This window comes from Colias eurytheme, chromosome 27 (genome assembly GCF_061535395.1).
Source record: "Colias eurytheme isolate Ceu_HAF_F1 chromosome 27, ilColEury1 Martin Lab GWU primary, whole genome shotgun sequence".
Classification (NCBI taxonomy): Eukaryota; Metazoa; Arthropoda; class Insecta; order Lepidoptera; family Pieridae; genus Colias; species Colias eurytheme.
This window is the reverse complement of record NC_143006.1, coordinates 3,810,293-3,836,455: the sequence shown is the minus strand read 5'-3', so window position 1 is coordinate 3,836,455 and position 26,163 is coordinate 3,810,293. Positions and strand designations below refer to the sequence as shown.

Here is a 26,163-nt window from a genome sequence, read left to right as displayed (position 1 = left end):
CTTGTAACGTTTTATCAGACTAGCTGTACCATGCTGTCACCCGCATTGCTCAGCTCCTGTTGGTCTTAGCGTGAACTACTTGTCTGAAAAATTCTGTCGGTGGCGGAAGGCTATAAATCTATATAATATCGCCATGATACGACTAATCGGAGATCAGCAATGCGAGTAAATCCGCGAAGATTGTAAATTAGCTAAATTTTCGAAATTAGCACATAATATTTAGGTAAAAATATAATGTTTCAAATAAAATAATAATAGTGTGTGTTGTACGTTCGTGTTGGACATAAAAAGGGCAAGTTCATATTAAATTGTGTAGAAAAAACAAATATTTTTGATTTGTAGTTTTTCCGGCAATCTACATAACCTGTATTTTTGACCTTTAATCGACTTCCCGACCTCAAACTGACCGTTATTTATTTTTCCACTTATTTTTAATTTATTCTCTCCTTTTTACAATTGGTTTCATTAAATAAAAAAATATTTATGTTTCAAAACTTAATTGTATAGGTACCTTCTACTCTGTTATCCCAAAAAGACAAAACCTGTAAAAGCATAAACATTATGCCAATAAGTTGTTTGTTTATTAATGAAGTATTAACCTCGTTTTTTTTTATTAACATACTTTAAAATTAAAAGTTATGGCTATAGAAGTGCCGTTCTTTTTAAATACTTATAGGCTCTTTTAGGTCTTTATTACGATTAATAAGTAGATCGTATGTTATTTCTTATTTCAGTATACTTTATTTTTTCTTGCTCCTTTTCCGACACAAGTTTGTAATTATTGAAGTGAAACTTCTTTATCGGGGTTGGAAAAAAATTTAGTATAACATGTTTTCGTTACGTGTGACATTTTTCGCACGCGCACGATTTATGCGCCATCTTTTTCTTATCCCTACCACGCGTGATTCGCCGTATTTCTGTAAAGTTGCATATAGTAAATTATTTTTTGAAAAATAAGGTCATAAAGAAGTTTCACTTCTTACGTGTGTACACTAGTACACGCACATATTTTTTATAACATAGAAAATTCCGAGAAATTTTACTTTTTCTTCGTCCTGAAAGCTCTTATTCAAAGCTTTTATCGCTTATCAGATTAATATTATGAATTGGAAAGTGTAGGTATTTGTTTGTTTCTCTTTTTATCACGACTTTCTCTTAATATTCGTCGCAACTCGCGATGGCACGATTTTATTACTTAATTTTTGTGTTTAAAGATATTAAGCAGATACAAAGGCTACTTTTGATAGCGGTGAAACATCATATTATCGGCGCGCGAGCGAAGCCGCAGGCTGAAAACTAGTTAGGAATAAAAACGCCGTTTTTACTGAATTTGCACCCATTGTCAATATAATATTACTTTAGTTTTTAATTTTTAACAAAATTAACCTCCATTACTAAAGTATTACAGGTAAATTAGCTTGGAGAAATTTTTGCGTTTGTAGTAGTGTATGGTCAGCAAATAAAATAAAACAACATTTTATTTTTAGTTTTTATTTTATACAGGGTTACTTGTAAAACACCAGCAACCTCGCAGGACAAGATAGCTAACATCATAAGTAACAACATTTGTTCTACGACTTTTGGCATAACGCAATAAATTATTTTTAAATGATTTTTTAAACTTTTATTGTACTCTCCTTACATTTGTAAGTCTATGTTCTATTAATTATCGGATGGACGACGCGACGCCCCCTTCCCCCTCTCGTTCGCTTTTTGTTTACGTAATTTTTGGGAGGCGTAGAGTTTATAATATTCAGACGGAAAATTAAATGAATATTTATTTTTGTATGAAAATAAAATCTAACAAATTATCAAAAGTCGTAGAACAAATGTTGTTACTTATGATGTTAGCTATCTTGTCCTGCGAGGTTGCCGGTGTTTTACAAGTAACCCTGTATATATAAGGGATTTTAAATTAAACTATATGTGTTTCTCCTCTGAAAAAGATGAGACTTTATTTTAATATTTGCACATTTAACATACATATAACTTTTACATTAACAATGTTACTAAAATGAAAAATTTACTAACCTGAAAAAGAAACGACATTTAAAGTTTAATTCTTTAGTTTGAGAAGTCAAAGGCTTGCCTCGACCATGTTTTAACACTGGAGCCATATTGAATTAACAATATAAAGTTACAACACTTACACACAAATTAAACACTAGTTATGGCCCTGCCTTCATACAAAACTGCTGAATACGCCGTTCGCACGGGAATAGAATGTGGGTGCCTTAGTTAGCATCCAAGCTTACGTCTTTATAATTATTAAACTGTATAAATTCATTCTTTAACTCCGGTCTGCATCGTGCAGACATGGGTGTAAAAGTCTCATTTTAGCTATTAAATGTAGTTTTTAAGTACATCTGAGTTTTCATTTGGGGCCTCCGGCTGCGGGACATGTAATTCACTTCAACAAATATTATGACAATAATAACAAATAATAACAACAATCAACAAATACAAAATTTATCAATTAAACTACGTACATAATAATTATAATTTTTGAATGAAATGTGCTTTATGTTCTAACGGTACCAAACGACTGCACGTGGCACCTGCGGACAGCGTAAACTGGTTTATTCTGGTTTTGTGCGTGTTTCCACTTTCCACTATCAAGTGACGATTTATTTATTTGTTTTGTTTCGTAATTATTATGGTCAAATATTAATTATGAAACAAATTATTATGGACACGATATTTTATTGTTTCACGGTAGTCGCCTTGTCGTTTGCTCAAGGACGTAAAATTGAATGATATATATTTTTTTTTATAAAGTCAAAACCATTTTCTTTAAAATAAAAACTTGTTTTTATTGAAAACTAGCTGTGCCCGCGACTTCGTCCGCGTGGAATAGTGACTGCATAGTAGTTCACACAATTATTGAGTAAACACGTCTTGAAACACGTACTATCATATACAACTAAATTATAAGTACTTACACATTATTATAAAGTTAAGAAATAAAATAAATAATAACACAAAAGAACTGTTAGAAAAATTTATTACTAAACTGAGCTATAAAACTTAGGTACAGAAGAGTTCAAAATTTCCAGGATGTGGTTATTCTCCCGCTCCCATATTCCTTCTACTTTCACAGGCTTTCAACTTTTCCCTTTCACCCCTAGTAAATGGCAGAACCGATTTTGATCTAAACCATGTCTAATCATACCTATATACTATGTACATGTCATATCCTTTCGTTTGGTACTCCATTTGGATTATTTATCCCCACTATCACCCCTAAGGTGCCCTATATGTAATAAACAGATTAACCAATTTTGATAAAACATGACTAAGTAATTGTAATTCACACGTGATTTGATATGCCACTTGATTATATTATTTGACCACATTCGATTATTCATTCCCACTTTTACCGCTATAAATCAATAAATGGATGAACCGATTTTGATTAAATATGCCTCATCATACTTCTCACGTCAGGTCATGCCCTTTCATTTGATATGCCACTTGGGTATATTATTTGACAACTTTTATTCCCACTTTTATACCTATATATCCAATAAATGGATGAACCAATTTTGATAAAATATGTCTTATTGTACTTTACACGTCATGTCTTTCATTAGATAAGTCACTTGAGTATATTTGATAAAATTTATTTATTTATTCCCACTTTTACCCCTATATCAAATAAATGGATGAACCGATTTTGATAACATTGGACTACTTAATTGTTTCTGACAGGTCGTCTTTTTTCATTTGATATATCACTTGGGTATAACAGACAGCATTCGTTTTTCTCATTCCCACTTTTGCCCTACATATAATTATTGGATGAACCGATTTTGATTAAATATGCCTCATTATACTTCTCACGTCAGGTCATGCCCTTTCATTTGATATGCCACTTGGGTATATTCGACAACTTTTATTCCCACTTTTATACCTACATATTATATCCAATAAATGGATGAACCAATTTTGATAAAATATTATGTCTTATTGTACTTTACACGTCATGTCTTTCATTAGATACGTCACTTGAGTATATTTGATAAAATTTATTTATTTATTCCCACTTTAACCCCTATAACTATCAAATAAATTGATGAACCAATTTTGATGTAATTTGACTTGTTGTTTCTGACAGGTCGTCTTTTTTCATTTGATATATCACTTGGGTATAACAGACAACATTCGTTTTTTTCATTCCCACTTTTACCCCTCTATATAATAAATGGATGAACCGATTTTGATTAAATACCTATGCCTCATTATACTTCTCACGTCAGGTCATGCCCTTTCATTTGATATGCCACTTAGGTATATTTGACAACTTTTATTGCCACTTTTATCCAATAAATGGATGAACCAATTTTGATAAAATATGACTAATTGTTTCTGACATGTCGTCTATTTTCATTTGATATATCACTTGGGTATAACCTACATTAACAACTAACATGCGTTTTTTTCACCATATACATTAGTTGTTTATAATATAATAAACAACTATGAACTAATGTAACAAAAAAACGCATCTAATTCGTATTTACCGTTAGCGAGCTACGGTGGCACAGACAGACACGCAATACACACATAGCGGTCATAACACCCCTCTTTTTGCGTCGGGGGTTAAAAATATAATACCTACGACATAATTTCAAAGACCTTTTATATAGAAAATTTACCTAGAAGTAACCATAATGCTATTTGTGCAGGTTTTAGACTTATGAGCAAAAATCTAAATAAAGGTCCTTTGACCCCCCCTACGACCCCCTCAGCATAACCACCCCCCCCCACGCTTGGGGACTTTCGATATGATCATCTGGACAATGGACATGTCAAGGAATAACTTTAGCGTATAATTTACGTAATAAAGTAATTCATGTATAGAATGCCTTAGCAAATGTTCGCTGTGATTACTTAAATGGTCATAACTTTTTTATTTATGAACCGATTGACATGAAATAAACACTAAATGTTAAATGAAGCTTACCACAATATATTAGTGAAAACCGCATCTAAATCGGATAAGCCGTTTCTGAGATTAGCGTGTTCAAACATACAGACAAACAGACAAACAGACAAACCGACAAACAGACAAACAGACAAAAATTTTTTTAACAACAGTTTTGGGTTTGGGATCGATTTAGTAATAACCCCTGCTAATTTTTTTTTACATATTTTCATTGTACAGACACCACTTTTCTAGAATTTTATTATATGTATTGATGATATTGATAAAAGTGTTGCTAGGAATAAGTATAAAATTAAATAGTAATGTTAGGATATCGAAACATTTTTGTATAGGCCAGAACGATATAGTGGAAACGCGCTCTAAGATCTGAGTAATATACACACCACTACATATGCAAAAATTTCTCCAAGCTAATTTACCTGTACTGCGGATATGAAAAAAAGCCTGTATGCCGAGCACACGCGTCAGAAGTGAAACTTCTTTGGCAAGATTCAAAGATACTTAAATCGTCACCCGACATGACGTGACGGTATTGCCATGACGGGACCTTGAGATTTTACTCTCAACGCGCCTAAAGCGTTTCACTTCAAAATAATTCGCGTAAATCAACATCTAAAGAAACTAGTGTGAAATTTCTTATGAACATTGTTGTCAGTTGAATAAATTAAGGGGACAATAATGATTGATGATAGGTTTGACCGTGGTCCTAATTATTGGGGTATGGTTGGGGTATGGTGTGAATACTGAATTGTCATACTTAGTCTGTAGTAGATGTAATTTGTAGTAATGAGTTGAATTAATGTAAGGAAGTATGTGCAAAATTTGGCAATATTGCATAATATTATTATGTACCTACAAATACAGCAGAAGTAAACAGGACTGTGCAAATGAGGAAAATAAATAGATATATTAAATTAAAAAAAACTATTGAAAATTATTGAATAGATTTTTGGATACCTGAAAGGTGGTCCCGATAAACAGTTTTAAATCTTAATTTGCTACAAATGTTGCGCATGGGTGGAGGAATGTCGTTCCAACATTTTGTTGCACAGTACTTGACACTGCCGCGGAAGGCTATAGTTCTGTGTTTTGGTACAGAGAAAATGTTGGTTCCGAGTCTAACTGGGTTACAACCACCATCTTGTGCAAAATTTGGCAATATTGCATAATATTATTATGTACCTACAAATACAGCAGAAGTAAACAGAACTGTGCAAATGAGGAAAATAAATAGATATAAATTAAAAAAAACTATTGAAAATTATTGAATAGATTTTTGGATACCTGAAAGGTGGTCCCGATAAACAGTTTTAAATCTTAATTTGCTACAAATGTTGCGCATGGGTGGAGGAATGTCGTTCCAACATTTTCTTGCACAGTACTTGACACTGCCGCGGAAGGCTATAGTTCTGTGTTTTGGTACAGAGAAAATGTTGGTTCCGAGTCTTACTGGGTTACAACCACCATCTTTTCGCCGCACATAAGCTTCTCAAATAAGCAAGCTGGGCGTTTGGTCTTCAAGAGATCGAATAGAAGGCAAGCCATAAATAGTTTTTGTCTCCCTTTCATATTTAGAATATTTGCTGAGTTTAGGAAAGGTGTGATGTGAGATCTAGGTGGGACATTAAACAATATCTAATGCAAGCATTCTGAATTCTCTGAATCAAATGTTGTGACTTAGACTTGGAACAGATGACTTCGTCTTTTTTATCAGATTATTGCACGCTGAGCACTGCATTTTATGTTTTTATTAATTAACTTTAGGTGTAACTTTTAAAATGTTTCTAAAGAATATTGAAATACTTTATCTCCAACAGTATACTTAAGTCGTTGAGTGTAGTTAGCCGTTGGTAAAAAAGAGTACAATACCTTGCCAAAGTAAGAATTTTCGCCAAACAATACTGTTATAAGCACTTTATCTGCAAAATAACTAATACAATACCCTAAGATTCACTCAGATTAATTTTAAAATGTAAAATAAAATAGGCAAAACACAAAACAGCTGTTCAACTCTCGAGAGATCGAACTACGCCTAAATGTGAGGACACATTTAGGATCCACCATAACATATCAATCTCATGAATTATCTTAGCGAGCGACATCGCTGGTAAAAAACTGGTTGTGTATAAATTCATAGATCTTTGAAAATATTGTTAGTTAGTTCAAGCCTGGTTGCCTCTGTCTGGTTATGTATTTCACATCTATACTAATACTATGACGCAGGAGCAATGCGGGTAAAACCGAGGGGCACAGGCGATAGCTAGTCATAGTTAAAACTTATAACACTAAAAGTGATTTAATCTGTGCCGGGACGAAACCAAATAACAAATTGAATCAGTATGTATTTATTTATAACTCATGTGTTATAAGTTATCTTTACTAATACTTATTATATTTTTTTTTGAAGAGTTTGTTTGCTTGAACGTGCTTATCTCAGGAACTACTGGTCCCATATAGCTCCGATTTGAAAAATTATTTCGGGGTTAGATAGCTCATTTATCGAGGAAAGCTATAGGCTATGGCTATATCATCACGCTATGACAAACAGGAGCGGAGCAATGCGGGTGAAACCGCGGAGCTCAGCTAGTTCTGTTATAAAACGTGTGTATAACCTAAATTATATTACTGTATAGCTACATTCAAATCTGTCCAATACTTTTTGAACAAATTCATTCGCATTTATAATATTACAAGGAATGATGTAATTCAATAAAGATTTTGTATTAAGAACCATCTATCGAATTTATTGTGAACTAACATAATATTCTAAGTTTATATTGAAATAAAGGTTCATGAAAACCTATCACACTAAGTTAATTTCACGTTTTAACGATAGATGGCACTGATTTCAATAATCATAATATTATAACAACTATTCAATAAGGATTAAAATAAAACACTATTTACTTAAAATATATTTTATTTACATTATAAATTACAACTTAATTATAAGTATATATCGCTCCACCGCACAAAGTGATCCCAAATCCCATGATTATAGAATTCTTGAATAGCTGAAAACTGTAAAACATCACATAAAATAGGAAATACATACTGATGGTTTTTTTCCCTTCTTTGTTACTATATGTATATGTTTAATTTGTGGTTTAATTAATATATTTAAGTATTTATTTTGAGAAAACAGCCTTAAATAACGTTCTATAATTGAAAATTGAAATATTTAATATTAATAGTTTCATTCATAATTGCCAGTTATTACATATTATAAATTATTCCCATATTACGTATATTATCAATTTCACATACTTATTATTAACAGAAGGTTGTTTCCACGACACCAAGGTATCAATGAAAGCAGGCAAGATGAAAACAACGAAGCCCATGAAGAAGTTTCCTATCTAGAACAAATTATTATAATTTTATCTATAGATATAAGTAACTCTTGTGTCAGATAAAAAATAAATATAGCCCGCGTTGCTCGGTTAACATTTAAAATTCAATAATTATTTTGTAAATCGGTCCATTAGTTTTTTAGTTTAACCATAATAAAAATCAATGAAATTTGACTTAGCTTCTCAAAGGAATATTGCTATTATAAACATAAGAAATGAATGAAAGTGGTGACTATGTATACCTAGTCTGAGTTTGATTTAAATGCTTATATTTTGGAATACGAAAGGAATGAGTTTTAGTTATGCTTACTGTTACTTCCTATTAAAATTATGTAGTTTGTATTTTAAAAACGTTCTTACAAAAATCATCCATTTACTGAGGTTCGGAAATGCAACAGAAAGACACGACAATAAGATGACGTGCACAACTCTAAAGAAACGCTCCCAAAAATTGCGCCTCCTGCAATAGTTATATTGAAATTATCTAACATCTCTAAAAAATATAAACTATTGAAAAATTCATTATCAAAGATGAGTTTAGTTAGGAAATAGTTATTTTAAATGTAAAAAAAACTAAACCGACTTAAAATTGGCAGAACTTGACAAAATTTAAATGGGACTGAGAGGAATGCAAAGGCTTTCAAATAAAGAATTATCGAATTCGGTTCACCCAGTTGAAAGATCTGTAGTAAAAACCCAAAAAATAAGTTGTATTCATAATCTCCTCCTTTTAACCCGCCATTGGTGACGTGAATTTGACTTACAGCGTTGGTGACCCCGGTCTCACGCACCGGGGTTTTTGACTACGAGTTTATCTGTAATTTACGGTTCATGCTACTTTTCATTGGGATAGATATAAAATTTGATCTTTTATTGTCAATAAAACATAGGTATTTAATAAATCAAATCTCTTTTATTAGCATAAGACAACATCTTTGAAATAACTAAAATTGTCAAGTATTTTAACAATGTTTTTTTAAAACTCAAAAATAAAGCATCAATCTTAATTATTTAACAGTAAAATTAGGCTTAGTCAGTCTTATGACACTGAAAACATAAAATGAAGTAACATAAATGGTAATACTTCGACCAAAAAAAAAAATATACAATACTAAAATCACTCATCTTCTACAGCCAAACAACTAGAGCAAGTTATTGGTACTACGTGCGATCTGGTTCGAAATTATCTGGTTCGAAGTCACTTCCAGATTCACTTTCCGATGACGTTTGTAATCTGTCTTCATCAGATACTGCTTCTTGCAAAAGAGCCTCGAGATGACACTGATTACTTTCGTAAGACATGCTGAAACAGTGTTCACAATTTGAACAAAAAACACGGAATTTCTTGTAAAATATCGATCAAATCTAGCAAAACGCTTACTAATAATAGAATTATATGATTAAACTATAAATTACAACAATAGCTTTATCAAAATAAGTAAAATAAAAAAAATACACAATAACCATTTTACTTACTTAGTTGGTGACGCCGGTCTCACGCACCGGGTTTTGGCCAAAACTCAGTAACGTGCGCCCGCGTCGCTGTCGTGGGGTAGGGGTAGGGTAGGGGGCGCGAAATTAGGCAGCTACTCGAAACCACAGTGCAATTCGATAAACGGTGACAAAAATATTTGGGTTTCTTTAACTGCCCGGTCTCACAGACATATGAGGTCACCAATGGCGGGTTAATGAAGTTTGTTCGAAAAAAGCAGCTATTGCAGTAAACATTATGCTCTATTTAGATAGATAATTTATTTAGATAAATTCCTAAAGCAATCAAGGTGATATACTCCTTTTCAAATGTTCGAGCAAATGTTCTCTAATTGACTAATCAAGAAGATGCCTCGCTCGATAGATTCAATTGCAAGCTGCGGTGTATGAGTCGTGTTGATTTTCAGCAAGCTTAGGTGAAAACTAAGTTGTCAAATGCTTGGATTTAATTCAAAGCATTGGACACGTAGTAGCATGAAGCATCTACTATTTATGTCCGTTCCCAATATCGTATCTACCTTACGATAGATAGAACCATAGATAGAACCTTACTAGCTATCGGAGATAACTGTCTATCTATAACCGTAGTTTGAATATTGGGAACGGCCATTATAGGAGGTATCAAGGAAATTATTTGAAGTGACAATCGGAAAGATACTTCAAACACACATATAGAGGGATTAGAAAAGAATACGAGCCTTTTGTTTATAGATGAAATAAATGAATCTATATGATATATCCCAATAGTTTTTACTCCAGTCTTCCAAAGAAAATACTTAATAGTAATAAAAATGGAAAACATTGGCTACACATCGAGGTTTCCATATTGTATTTTAAAGCGATGCAGTCAGTATAAAAGCCTTTAGTTTAAAAAATATATGAAACCAATTACGCAACTTGCCTCCTATACCTCTTGCTTATGTAATGCCATATTACCCTGAAAGGCACCCAGAAATGCACAGCAAATGTGACTCCAAGCGATGCGGTCAACAGAAACTGCATGATAATTGGTACACTGCAAAACAGTTTATAATGGCGCAGATGTTACGCTCAAATAGAGCAGAATGTTGCGATAATTAGTTGGGAACTATTGTAGTTCGGACTTTGAGGTAGTTGTAACATAATAACTCATTGGAATAGTATTCCTAACTAATTTTGCAACATAACGGCATGTTGATGAAGGAATGTAGATTTGAACTTCAATGTTTTAAGAGCTAGAGCACTTTTATTTGACTACTATCTGTGTCCCGCGGTTTTACCCGTATTGTTTTCCTCCTATAGGTATTAGCGTGATGACATCACATGAACCTGTAGGTTCCTCGATGAATGGGCTATCTAACAGTGACATTATTTTTTTTAATCGGACCCGCAGTTCCTGATATTAGCGTGTTCATCCAAACAATCTCAGCTTTATAATAATATATCTAGGAATGCTGACTGTTGTATTTTCCTAGAAAAATAGTCTTACGACGGGACAAACAAGGCTAATCTTTCAAAGAAAAGAGATTTGTTAGTGAAATAAACATAGTATTTACGGTAAGGTTCTCTTTACTCTTTATATCTTTATTTTATTTGTTATTTGATCTGACAATTTCATAAATATAATATGATGTGAAGTAAGTTGATGTGGTAAACCATAGAAATAATATTGAACTAGATTTGATCTCGGTAAAAATTTGTACGAGCTTCATTTGAAAACTAGGGTTGTCTGTGCGGTTTTGAATTGAATTTGTTGACTTGGTTTAGTTAGACTAGTTTAGTTTATTGTAAGAATAAATTAATTAAAATGTTATGATATTTTATTTATTTATCAACTAGCAGTCCGCCCCGGCTTCGCCCGTGGTACATATTTACGTTTTCTCTACATAAAAACCATCCTCGTACTTCAAGGATTATAATAAAAAAAGAATTATCGAAATCGGTTCAGCCGTTCTCGAGTTATGCGCTTACCAACACATTTTGCGATTCATTTTTATATATATATAAGATATCATTATTATGATACAAAGTTGACTGCCAGTTTGTCTCTGTGTTCGTGATAAACTCAGAAACTACAGGACCGATTTTCATCGTTCTCGAGTATAGTTTTAGGATATTGTTTTTAGATAATACGGACCAAACCGCGGGCGGCAAGCTAGTTTATTATAAAATACTAACGTATCCAAAGGCATGTGTATCGTGATAGGTGTCCGACACTGCTCACCCCACGCCCAGTATCCAAAGAAACCGACTATAGTGACAAACGTTACGACTACCGCCATTCCTGAAAAATAGATTATTGTTGCGGGATGTTTTAATAAGAATAATATATACAATGCAAAAGTTTGTTATATAAATTATAATGTATGTTCGATTCACTGTCACGCAAAAACAGCTGATCGGATTTGTGTGAAATTTGTTCGAGCGTGTGTGCCGAGCACACGTGTCAGAAGAGAAACTTCTTTTGCAAGATTCAAAGATAACAAAATCGTCGCCTTACTCCATGACGTGACGGTATTGCCATGACGTGACCTTGGAATTATACACTCAACCCGCCTAAAGAAGTTTCACTTCATTATGATAAATAAGAAAAAAATTGGTATCTCAACGAAATATAAAAACAAAAAAAAGACAGGTTGCACTCCGGGAGTGCCGGCAGAAATGAAAAATTGATTATTAACGTTGAGCATGTTTGTTATTTTGGAATGGTATCCGTCTTACGCTTTTTCGATCAGGTCACGTGTCCTGACGCGAGTTTAAGATTTTATACCCATTACAGAAAAAGTGCTCAACTACTTTGGTAGAAATGACAGGCATTTTTGATCAATTAACCAATTATACAGCTAATTTGAGTTGTATATGAATGGATTTTGGCTTTTAGCTAAGTCTCATGAAAATCTGTTCAGCAGTTTTTGTGTGAAGGGGTAGCAATCAAACAAACAAAAATACAAACTTTCACATTTATAATAATAGTAGGATAAGGAATGTATTACAAAATATCCTTCTTTTGAGATGTCCGAGTCGAAAAGTAAACCATAACAAGAAAGTCCCATAAGATTTTACACTGCAAGATTAAGTTTCAAATCAGTGAATCCAATCCTGCCCTATCACTGAAAAACCCTCTTAATTAAAGCCGTATTTACCACATTGTAACACGACATTGAAGTACTGTGGTCGCCTCATGTTGTTCTCAATTGGTAGAGATACACCGCTGCCGTCGATACTATAGATGCAAACGCCGCAGAAACGGAGCAAGCCATGTATGCTTTTCCACGCGGGGACTTTGTGAATGTCCTTAGCGATGGAGATGCTATAGTACATGGTTGTAATGACGCATACAGCTGTAAGAGCAATATTGATTTAGATGAAACGCTCCGTTGACTTAATCAATGGTAATGGACTAAAAAAACAAACTTTTTTATTATTATTTATTGGAATTATTCTTACAAATTATTACAATAACTTAAGTCTAAGTCCCACAAAACTGCACATGCAGTTTGACTGTGGGATCAAGCCTATAACTAAATATATTATATAAAATATCTATATATCTATCTATAACTAAATATATTATATCATATTATTATCTGTTATAAAATATAATATTAAGTGAATAGGTATATCTATTTATGAGCTTGTGTTTTAGCATTCTATTGACTGAAGAAGGTGTTTCCTTAATAATCTTTTAAATTTGTGAATATTTGCTTCTGTTCGTATGTACTCTGGTAAGCTATTGAGAAAATATGGTAAACGTTTATCTAGAGTTCGATCTCCAAAATAATTGTTGACTCTAGGTACTTCATATTTTCCTGAGGTCACTGACCTCGTTGTATGATTGGTATTTAACAGATTAAGAGAAGGAATAGAGCTATGGTTGTTTACAGCAAGAAGATATTTGTGCTTAAGGCTGACTGGAAGAATATTACAAAATTTAAATAGCATTCTATAGTTATGTTTATATTTATGTTTTATTTTTTTACTCACCAAGAGTTTTAAGAATCTAATTTGCATATTTTCTAATTTGTTTAAGTTAGTTTTAGTAGTAAGTCCATAACAATCAAGAGAATAACTAAGTATTGAATCCACAAGGGCCATGTACAGACATTTTAAAGTCTTTATAGGAACTTTGTAACTTATATGATAGAATTTACCTAACAATACTTTTAATTTATCATATATATAGTCTATATGTGTAGTCCAAGAAAAATGTTCATCTACCCTCATGCCCAGATATGTGACAGTTTTCACGCGTTCAATCGGTTTACAAATACAATTTTTAAATTGATTATGGATGCATTCAAAAGTGTGGGTGAACATGGAATGTGTTTGACTGAGAGGTAGGTATGGTGAATGTACGATTAGAAGCTTAGTTTTATCAGTATTTAAGACTATTCCATTGTCATGTGACCATTTGACTACTGCATCTATATCAGTCTGTACGAGCCGGCAGGTCTCCGTGAGGTCCGTACCCGCGCGCATGGCACATAAGTCGTCTGCGAACATGTGTGCTGAACAATGTTTCAATACACCACACAGACTGTTTACGTGCATAAGATAGCACACAGGCCCGCAGCCTGAACCTTGAGGGACTCCGCACTGAACCGCTTTCCCGTCACTGAAAGTGTCCTCTATTCGAACTTTAAAAGATCGTGATGTAAGATAGTCACGGAACCAATTGTTAAGGGGCTCTACGACCCCGCACTCCTCCATTGCGTTTAAAAGGGTATTCGTTTCTAAAGTGTCAAACGCCTTTTTAAAATCGAATAACACTGTTACAACAAAGTTTTTATTATGAAGGTGTGAATTTATTTCGTTTGTAAAGTTAGATAATAAGGTGTTTGTACTTTTTCCTTTTTGAAATCCGTGTTGACATGAATTTAATATACTGTTTTTTTGAAGATAATTACTGAGTTGATTAATAATACATTTTTCTATAATTTTGTCTACACTAGATAATATAGCAATGGGTCTGTAATTAGAGTAATTATTACGGGTTCCTTTTTTGAAAACTGGTCTAACTATTGCTTCTTTTAACTTGTTTGGGAATATATGTTGTTTTATTGACATATTAATTAATCTCGCAATGACTGGGCTTATTTGGTTCACTACAATCTTAAGATCAGACATGCGCACTAAATCACTACCTGGTGCCTTATTGATGTTCATATTACTTATAACTTTTTTAACTTGTGTTTCGCTAACAGGTTGTAATCTCATGCAAACGTCTGCCTTTTTTACATAGTCCTTCCTATCGAGCCAGACATCATTACATGAATGTTTTATTTGGGAAATTTCGTCTGTAAAAGTATTTGAAAAGTTATTACATATTTCTTTGGTACTACCCTGTTTACTCATATTGTTAAGTATAAAACTATCTAGACTAGATCTTTCTTTCCCCATTAACATATTTATTCTTTCCCACAGTTTTTTTATATTTCTATTACAGTCTAATATACTCTGTCTGTCGTATTCATTTCTACATCTATTTATAGTTTTTGTACATTTATTCCTGTATTTAGTGTATTCAAGTCTTTTTAACATATTTTTTGGTTCGTTACTCCATATTTTAAATAGTCTATCTCTTTCTAGTAGCATTTTCTTTAAATTACAATTTATCCATGTTTTATTATTTCTATTGCTAGGCCTTATTATTTTAGTCTTATAAGAGTCGTTATATATATTATTAAATAACTTAGAAAACTCGTTATACAATTTTAAAGGACACGAAATAGTCATTAAGTGACTAAAATCAGTAGACAATAGTTTATCCCTTACTAGACGGTTGTCAAGAACGCGCCGGCGCACAGGTGCGAGGGGCCTCGACAGGGTGGAGGCCTCGTATCGCGCGGCGGAGGCACGGTTCCATTGTATCGATGCAGCTACATAATAATGATCCGATATTTTATGTTCAATAACAGCAGAGTTGATAGTACTCGTAATAGGTACTCGTGTGTAAATGTGATCTAAGCAAGATTCGACAATTTTTTCTGATACAATTTCTTTACGCGTTACTTTATCGATGCACTTAGTGAAACCAAACTCTGACATTATGGTCTCGTATTCAATGACATGATTATTTTCTTTGTTTAACAAATTAATATTTATATCCCCGCTGATTATTACGTTCTCTTTGCTCGGAAAAGATTCAAGTAATGTATGTAAGTCTTCAAGAAAATGTACAATTTTATCCTGTCTTTTAATTTTTGGCGGCCTATAAATACCTATTACGTGCAATATCTCGTCGTTATGGTGCAGTACAATGGGAACGCACTCCGCCGCTCGCATGGTAATAGCGCGCGCTCGGTTGTCAACCTGTGCGCGGAGCCCTTCCCGCGAATACACCAACACGCCCCCCCCGCTACGTCCCTCACGAGTATAACTATTTATATTAAAACCTTTTATATTATAAAAACTTAACATAGAAAAGTTTATATTTGGTTCGGTTACAATCAGTATATCGATATGGTTTAAGTAACTTTCCAGCGTTAGTAGAAGTTCACTAAAGTTTTTCTTCATTGAGCGAATATTGACATGCAACAAACATATTTTATCTTTGCTATTGTAGGTATTTTGTATGGTAGATATCCATGTATCAAAACTATTTACTTTAACGGCGTTTATTGAATCCTCAGATATGGATTCGATATTATTTAGAAGGGTCATTATAATGGTGAATTTATACAATTTAAATCAGAATAATTAGTAATTTGTGATTAGGTAACTAAATACCTATATATACTAACGCATTAACCTACTTATTTTTGAGTAAATCACGTATGTCAGATTCGGATCTCAACCATGAGGACTTGTCGCCTTCAGCCTTTTTTACGAGTACTTTCCCGTTGACCACCCATATGTATTTGTAGGACCCGGTGAGCTGCTTCTTCGTATTCCATAGTAGAGATCGTGTGGCTTTAGTTAGATCTTCGTTTATGTAAACTTTATTCAGTTTTGTTCCTCCTGTTACCATGCTGCTGTTAACCTCGGAGAGTTTGCGGCGCTGAGCCAGCCAGTTGTCACGGGTGCCAGTTCCAGAGGTCCTGAAGCCCACGGTGATGGGGGCTGGTTTATCATCCTGCTGCTTTCGCTGCGGGCCTCGCCTCACCCATTCGATATCGTCACAGCTAACATCTAATAGTTTTCCTATTTTATTAACTACTTCCTTTACGTTCTCACCTGGCACCTGCTCAATTCCTACAATCTCTAAATTGTGTTTTCGCGTATTTTGTTCAATTTCGTGAACTTTTTGTTCTAAGGCAATGTTACACTTTTCTAGATATACGCATTTATTGGAAATTGATGTTACTGTTTTTTCAAGTTTATTAATTTTTGCATTTGAAATTTCCTGCTCCGCTAATAAGGTATCGTATTTCTCCGACAACATACTCATGCTTTGTTTTATGTCATCCAAATGCTTTTTCAATCCGGGTATAACGCTAACTTTTTTCTGTATGTCCTTTAGGATTTGCTGAAGGCCCTGTTTTACTTCTTCTCCCTCCTCATCTTCGGACTCGTCTTCTTCGCAATTGTTGCAAAATATGCGGTTTTTGCCGGCTTTTAGATCGGCTGCTAGACCCTTTACACATCCTTTGTGAAAAGTACCTTGACAGAGGCCTTGACACACGAAATGAGCTCCTTTTTTAGATAGAGTTTTTTTACACTTTTGACACTCCATAGTATATAATTTTAAACACGATAAACACTAACTCGAGACGACTATTTATATACACTAGACTGCACGATCGTCGCAATAGTCCTGCACGAATTTTTATTTGAAAACTTTACATACTTTCGTAAAACAATTTCGTAAAAGTTAAATGCGGTAACGGACGCGACGTGCGACACGACCACCCGGCGCAACGGCTAATCGGTTTTTTAACTAACATTGTCGCATGTGTTATGATTAGGGAACATATTATAACAATAACATAATATAGATTGTGCGAATTATTATTAGATAATATTACGGTTCATTTACATGAAACGAACATAGAGCTTTTCTTATTCTTTTAATTAAATTCTCTACATTAAGCGGTTCGACTTGGGGAGTGCCTGGCGATCTGCACTACAGGCTACGGCCTATCGCAGACACCAGTCCTCTTCGTCTATGTTTACGTGCAAATTTTGTTAATATAGTTATAAGGTTTTTGAGGAGAATAAATGATTTATTATTATATAGAGCTAGAGCTAGTGCAAGAGCATGATCTTTTAGCGTAAACAAAAACGAATCAAAACAACACGAATTCAGTGTTGTTCAGTATTAGAATATTGCATGGAATCTTTTTGAACGCACTAAGAACAACGAAAGAATGCTCTACGCCTGTTTACACTAAAATAATTTGACATTGTGGAATTAAAATGCAGGTAAATTGATGCAGGTAAATGCACGTTTAAACTAGAGTCAATTTTCGACGTCTGTGTGCCTGTATGCTTGTATCTTTAAAATTATGCAACAGATTTTGATGGGGCTTTTTTAATAGAATTTGAATTACCAGTGAAAAAATCTGCAATGAGAGAAAAAGGCGCCAAATACTTTATACTACGTATTAGACAGAGAAGTATTAAAGGTATCGAAATCATCATGATATAGATACTAATGTCAAGATTCAGGCCTTTCATGTGCGATGATACAGCTTCCAAACTCTGTAACATAAAGATTATATATGTTATATTAAAAACAGTAATGCTCACTAAATATGTGCCTGAAAGCGCGAAAGCAGATTCTTATTACAATTTTTATTTGATATGTCTGTAAGTTTAATTTATTTTTTATTTTATTTAAATTGTCACTGATATTTTCGTGTCCGTGTAATTGTAAATGGAAAAACAGTTTTTGTTTTTGGATTTGAAAATTAATTACATATTTATCTTAATATATGTATATAAATCTCGTGTCACAATGTTTGTCCTCAATGGACTCCTAAACCACTTAACCGATTATAATAAAATTCGCATACCATGTGCATTGCGCAGTTCGATCCAACTTGAGAGATAGGATAGTTTAAACATGTAGGTACCACGGGCGAAGCCGGGGCGGACCGCTAGTTTATTATATAATATACAGGTAAAGATATAATCATATAATTATTGTACGATTAAAATAACAATTATTTTTCAAATAATTGGTCTTGACAGCATGAAATGACTTGAAGGAGCCTCGGGTTTATATTTGTTCCAAAATACAACGGAAATATAATATTATCATATATGTAATTATTTGTACCTGTTTAAGCGTATTCGCCGCCATTATTTCAAAAACACAGCACGTACCGTTGAATTCCATAAATAATAATAGCTCTACAAAATATCTGTAAGACATAGGAAATTTCATGTGAGAGTCGAAAGATACGAATTTTCAAGCACATCATCTATAAAAACTACTGCACCGATTATAATGAAATTTAGTATGTAGGTAGCTGAAGACCCAGAATAAGACATAGGCTAATCCCACGGGAAGCCGCAAGCAGACATCTAGTTAAAACAATTAAACACTTTATTGCACAATGCACAGATACAATTGTTATAATATTTTAAATAATTAGACATGATAGTTTTAACAATTTAACATGTACGTAGTTATACGTAATTCATGAATTTGCTTATCAAATGAAATAACAATGCTTATATACCACCGTCTTAAAATAGGTATATACGTAAACAGATTTCATCCGAATCGGTTCAGTTTTACTCTACCAATAATAACCTCCATAATAACTTCATCGCAATCCCAATATTAATACTTAGTTAATATAGAAAGTATAAAACCTAAACGTTTTACTATATCTCCTGAAGAACAACCATGGACCAGTTGCTACCGCTGCTTCTGCGAGATCAGCGTATGAGAGTCTTGCTACTCGCAACCGACTGTACATTTGTTGAGCTGAATTTATTAACATCTATAACAAATATGTGGTTTATTTTAACATAAGTAAATTCTCGGGACACCTACAATCATATTCTGTTCTTCCGATATCCTATTATATTATGGATTATTTGATTCCTTTGTTTGTCTGATTCATTAAACTTAATTAAACTTAAGTTCTTTTGTCAGTAGAAAGTTAACCCAGTTGAAGCCCAAACTAGCGACTATTTCTTTAGGTATATAAAACGTACACAATAAGGTAACTATAAATTCTTCCAATTCTCCATAGATTTGAGCTAGTAAACAAGCGTACCTACCTATTTATTTGTAAAACACATTACAAGAAGATCCATAAAACTCTTTCATTATTCAGTATTCTGAGACATTTACTTGAAAATATTTAAAACATCACCAAGACTTACATAAGTACAGTATGGCACTAAAATTCCAATAACCAATGTCGCAAAGAATGAAGCCCAAAGTCCTCCATACATGTACCCTTCGTGGATACCTAATATACCAGCGCCTAGACAGCCTTTTATTAGATGTGCTGTTGACTCGACTAAGCTGAAAATAGATAGATCATTTGAATATAAGCCATTGTAACTACTACTACTATTACTTCTGTTACTACTACGACTACTAAAGTTCTACTACTACTAATAATAATAAATAATAAAATTTTTAAAAGCAAGCAGGCCAGGTACATTAAAAATTAACAATCTATGTACTGACAAACTACTTAATTACTAAAACTTACAAGTTAAAAGGAATGCCGCTCAGCATTTTACAATGAAAGCTGATTTTCAGCGACACCTTATTTACTAATAACTTTGTATTCATATCGTCGAGACGTTTGTTTCAAACATTGATTTTCTTAACAAGTCAGTAAAATTATTAATCCTTTGGTGCGAGAATTTTAATAGCAGTGAATATTATTGTATGTAATTAGCGTAATAATATGAAGCAGAATATCTTAAAATAATTTTTTCACATGCTACTACGTTATCATAATGATAAACAACTAGAAAGGCTACTTTAAAATTGGGTTCCATCAAAATCTGATAAGTTTAAACGGTGACTAATTTCCTTGTATCTATTTCTAACATTAAGACTTTGTTTGATCAATTGAACGCGCCATTGAAACCAATAGTGTTAATAGAAAAATTATCTTTCGATATAATCGAGAAACATACATGTATAAAACATCAAACTTCGACTAATAGGAGCAGAGCAGCAACAGCAATGTTATAAAAGCGACAAAAAAATATTTAGATTTCTTAATCTAAAAGAGCATTCGAAGTTACTTTATACTATCAATGATGAGTATGTACTAGATTTAGATGTACTTAGTAGCATAAAGATTCTGTCGTTCTGCAGTGAAGTCATAATCGATAGTTTCCACTCCTGGATATAATTCATAGGCAGTGCTTTCAACACGCTGTAGGTATCCTGTTAGTTCTTCATGTAGTGTGCAGAGAGAGGAGATATCATCATCCTGTAATATTTGCTTACTGTTATAGTGCAATTTATCTTTCCAAATTTGCAACTGTAAAACTTTCCGCTTGGCATTGGTTGCTTGAAAACTATATTTTATATTCTAAACTTTATAGTATATTGTGAAATGAAGAATACATAAATAAATAAATGATATTGTTCTTTTTGTAGATCTACAAATTTTCCGTTTGACGTCATATTATATTCGAAAAAATAATTTTACATATTATACCGGACACAAAGAGTAGGCGTTCGTTTATTTTGTGCTATAAAAACTTTGGTAAAATTTGTTGTTAAAATTCTCACTTTATTTTCGATTTCCGCGTCATTCCTTTTGCTTTTGTGTGGGACGTTCTGGAAATTATAAAAATAACTGTATTATCCTATCCTACTAATATTATAAATGCGAAAGTTTGTGAGGATGGATATATTGTATGGTACCTATGTGTATGTATGTTTGATACTCTTTCACGCAAATACTATGAACCGATTACAATGAAATTTAGCACACATGTAGGGGGTAACTTGGATTAACACATGCAGGTTTTTCTGTGAAAACGCAGGCGAAGTCGTGGGTGGAAAGCTAGTACGTTATAAATTCTCCTGTTTCTAGCTGTTCGGGATCTATCCAATTTCGTTGATTCTTTTTTATAATATTCCTAGAAGAACGAAGATGGTTCGGAGAGAAATCGTAAGCCAGGGCGGAATACGTAACGTAATAATACGTAACGGTGTATTTACAATAAACAAACTCGTAGGGGATATAATCGTACGGGATGAATTCGTACGGAATTAATTCATACAGGACTATGATTAATTCGTACGGGAATAACTCGTACGGGAGTATCTCGTACGGGATTATTTCGTACGGGACTAACTCGTACGGGCGTTTCTCGTACAGGTTTAATTCGTACGAGTTAATCCCGTGATTAACTCGTACGGGACTATCTCGTACGGGACTATTTCGTACTGGATGAACTCGTACGAGAGTTTCTCATACAAGATTAATTCGTACGGGATTAATTCGTACGGGACTGTCTCGTACGGGATTGCCTCGTACGGGACTGTCTCGTACGGGATTAACTCGTACGGGACTGTCTCGTACGGGAATATTTCTTACGGGATTAACACGTACGGGACTATCACGTACGGGATTATTTCGTACTGGATTAACTCGTACGGGAGTTTCTCGTACGGGATTAATTCGTACGGGAATGACTCGTAAGGGATTAAATCGTACGGGACTATCTCGTACGGGACTATTTCGTACGGGAGTTTCCCGTACAGGATTAATTCGTACGGGACTGTCTCGTACGGGATTAACTCGTACGGGACTAAGTCGTACTGGATGTCTCGTTCAGGATGAACTCGTACAGGATGAACTCGTCCGAGTTTGCAAAAGCATTCTTTCGTGATCTTTTAGTGTAAACGGCAACTCGTATTCAGTGTTGTTCAGTATCAGAACATTGCATAGAATATTTTCGAACGCACTAAGAGTAACGAAAGAATGCTCTACGCCTGTTTACACCAATAGATTTTTAGGATAATTCAGATTGAACATGCATAACAGTTAAAAGTACTTACCTTATTAGAAGACATCCGAAATTTTGTATCAATAGCTATCTACATTTTAATTCGTGCCATTGTTTTATTCTTAGAAATTATATTATTGATAAATTACGTAACACAATATGATTGAATATTGTGACGTTAATACTTTTGACACTTAATTTTTTCGTTTATGGGAGGTAAAATTAGTCTATGATTGCTCTATTAAAAAGTTTTAACTTCTTATCTATTATTTATTTCATTTTGATGGATGCAAGGGATGCATGTTAGAGGTGCCTACTTATTAAATCTGAAAATATTGATCAAATAAAACTCAAATTCAAGAGTAATTTCTTTATTTAGCAACGTCCATTCTTACACCACGGTCCTTCATCCGATATAGCGTATCCTTTAGTACTGCCTGTCTTTTCCTCACAATCATCTGATTCACAAGAATTAATTTCGCATTCAGCACTTCTACACGAATCTTCCTCCTTCTTACATTCATAGGTAACTTCGCATTTGACCACACATGATGTTTTTTTAATACCAATGTATTTGCCTTTGCATACATCAACGCATTCGTCTTTGGCATCGCATCTTAGGTCGTTTGAAATGCGGAGAAGACTTTTAACTATTGGTGATCTGACGTCACGTTGTCCATCGTCCTTGTCTCTTGCTCGGAATGATTTCTTCTTGGTGTTCTTTGGTTTGGTCTTTGGTTGTCTGGTTGGTGGTGGTCTTGTTGAGAGCTTCCGATTCTTCTTATCCTGTAACTAATTATTTGATATACAACACATATATATGTTCAAATATATGTTTATGTGTGTATGTATAGTTTTTTCAAGTATCACGTGATGGCTTTTTTGTGACTAGACTGGGAGGCTACTATGATTTCTTGAAACAGTATTATTTCCATCGGGGGATTATGACATAGTTATAGGTATATGGGTCGTATAGTGCCATCATTTTCCCACACTGGACTGAATACTGTTTGAAGACGTTATTTTAACCCTCCAGAAGTGTTATTAAATTCCGAAAAAGATGTGATGATGATAATTTTATTAATTGGGTCATGTTTAAGTTATGCGTGATTTTGATGAGAATTTTCAAGATTGTAATAGTGCTTACCTCTAGTCTAGGATTATGTGCAGATCCAAACATAGGTGGTATATGAGCAGTTTCATCGCTACTAGCTATCAGAGGATTCACGTATTGCTGTTCCAGTCGTTTCTCTTTCAAATAGGAATTGTCGAGTATCACGATAAGAGGCCGGTTGCTACTCTGAGCTTTTCTATACAGACGTGATAGCAGACTCTCTGTTTTACCGGACACATTGATGTTCTGAAAAATGGTTAAATTAGATAGAAAATACATAGATAGAAAAAGGGGCGTGTTTGCCGAGCATGCGTGTCAGAAGTGAAACTTCTTTGGCGAGATTCAAAGATACCAAAATCATCGCCTTACTCCATGACGTGACGATATTGCCATGAAGCAACCTTGAAGTTTTACTCTCAACGCACACAAAGAAGTTTCACTTTAATAAATAAGTGGGATTTCAGATAAAATTCAGGTATTGGTGAAATTAGTACACGACTTATAAAAGTATTTGTTTTCTACACGGAGATTGGAGAAAACAAATACTTTTATAAGTCAGTCAGTTTTCTTTTTATATAATAAGACTGTATAATAAATTAATCATTACTTACAATAAGCGAAAAGTAGGATAGAAAAACCAAAAATTTAATATGAAATAATTTCGTCATATTTTTAACCTTTCGCAATGAAAACTGTATTCGAAATGAACAAAATTAAATGAAAATTTTGATTCAATTCAAATATTTCTGCTCCATGGATTTTAATCAAGTTAATTTATAAATCTATTAAATGGACCAATTATTTTTATGGTGATTAATTGTGATTGAAAATACATAATGCGAAAATTATTTTAGTTAGTGGCTCGTTTCCGCTGTAACAATGTTTCAATCTGTTTGTTTATTATACATATTAATAATAATTTATGTATACCTACTATAATACAATAAATAAGGTTTTTGTTTATTTGTACCTTTATCACTACAAATAAACTTGTAATACAGAACTACTTAATCCGTATTACAAATCTTTACTAATATTATAAAGAGTTTGTTTGTGTGTTTGCGAGAACGCGCTAATGTCAGGAACCATTGATTTTGAATTTTTTTGTTGCTATAGGCATATCGTCACGCTAAGACCAACAGAAATGGAGCAATGCGGGTAAAACCGCAGAGCACAGCTAGTCTTTTATAAGAACATAGCTAGAGCATATAAATTTGTCTATATAGTACTCGCTTTTCTTGCTTTTGTAAAAAACTAGCTTAATATTATAAACACTTATTACACATTAAAATAAACAAGTATGATAAAATCTTCCGATATTAGTTAATAATATGTATCTATAGATAAACGAAACTAAACTAAAGGCATGCGACAAAAATCAAGGATCCGGTAATAATAATGCATATAATAACGATAACAATTTCAACTACTAATATAACGTTACTTCAATAGTTTTCTAAAGCATACCGAAAGAGATTCCACTCCGTGGCATCTCTTTGGATGTCTCAAGAGGAGGGCCGGACTTGGGATTTTAGAGGCCCCGATCATTAAAGAATAAATCTATACTTACTTACTAATATTATGAAGCTGAAGAGTTTGTTTGTTTGTTTGAACGCGCTAATCTCAAGAACTACTGGTCCGATTTGAAAAAATATTTCGGTGTTGGATAAGCCCATTTCTCAAGGAAGGCTATTTAACATCACGCTATGACCAACAGAAGCGGAGCCACGCGGGTGACACCGCGGAGCGCAGCTGGTTAGGAATATGTTGTGAGAAAATCATAATCTTTAACACCAAGTGTATAATGGTGTCCGTTCTCTTAATGATATTAAAATCTCGTTACCTTCGACATGATATAGAGCCTTATTAAATAAGCCAGTCGGAATGCTTTGCACTTTTTATCAAATTATTGGAAATTAAGAAATAAATATAAGAAGAGTTATAGTTTGAATTTATACGGTATTTTCTTAAAGCTTTTATTTGTATGGTTTATATAGTTATTTCTTGGTATGTGTAATAAAACAAATAGGTATGTGTAATGTGTATCGTGATATATTCATCTAACATAAACGCCACAATGCATGTACTTATACTTATCTTAGTTTGTTCATTGTAAAATTTTGCTACTATTGTTCCCCAATACAAAAATGTTTCCTTTGTATTTAATAAAAATCATATTATATGTAAGAGAGTACGTACCTGTAAAATATTTTATCAATGTAGGTCCCTAACAAGATTCAAGTATGGCTTTTGGTTATGTTCGAGTGACTTCGATTGCATTGTATCAGGAATCGTATAATCCAATAATATGGAAAATATTAAAGAATACTCGGAGCGTGCATTCATTTGTATTTATTTTCATGTAATAGGAAAATGGGATTTTCTTT

The 26,163-nt window shown here is 33.4% G+C and overlaps 4 protein-coding genes across 4 annotated transcripts; all 4 read right to left on the bottom strand.

The window, feature by feature from the left end:
- Positions 1-7,890: 7,890 nt before the first annotated feature.
- Positions 7,891-22,729, bottom strand: LOC149896828 (proton-coupled amino acid transporter-like protein pathetic). Its single transcript, XM_090117069.1, has 13 exons — positions 22,715-22,729; positions 22,251-22,546; positions 20,983-21,147; positions 20,056-20,200; positions 19,537-19,667; positions 18,995-19,079; positions 18,264-18,414; positions 12,915-13,112; positions 11,950-12,055; positions 10,694-10,807; positions 8,662-8,761; positions 8,216-8,307; positions 7,891-7,969 (listed from the first exon to the last, which is right to left on the bottom strand). The coding sequence occupies exons 1-13, from the start codon at positions 22,727-22,729 to the stop codon at positions 7,891-7,893; spliced, it is 1,677 nt and encodes a 558-aa protein (XP_089973195.1).
- LOC149896830 (uncharacterized) lies at positions 13,281-16,487 on the bottom strand. Its single transcript, XM_090117320.1, has one exon. It carries the CDS (start codon positions 16,432-16,434, stop codon positions 13,414-13,416), a length of 3,021 nt encoding a protein of 1,006 aa, XP_089973446.1. The 5' UTR covers positions 16,435-16,487; the 3' UTR covers positions 13,281-13,413.
- Positions 16,523-17,446, bottom strand: LOC149896829 (uncharacterized). The gene has a single exon (XM_090117321.1). It carries the CDS (start codon positions 17,444-17,446, stop codon positions 16,523-16,525), a length of 924 nt encoding a protein of 307 aa, XP_089973447.1.
- Positions 22,730-23,037: 308 nt separating the features above from the next.
- On the bottom strand, positions 23,038-25,628 carry LOC149896827 (uncharacterized). Its single transcript, XM_090117068.1, has 3 exons — positions 25,620-25,628; positions 23,810-24,022; positions 23,038-23,454 (listed from the first exon to the last, which is right to left on the bottom strand). The coding sequence occupies exons 1-3, from the start codon at positions 25,626-25,628 to the stop codon at positions 23,038-23,040; spliced, it is 639 nt and encodes a 212-aa protein (XP_089973194.1).
- Positions 25,629-26,163: the final 535 nt, after the last annotated feature.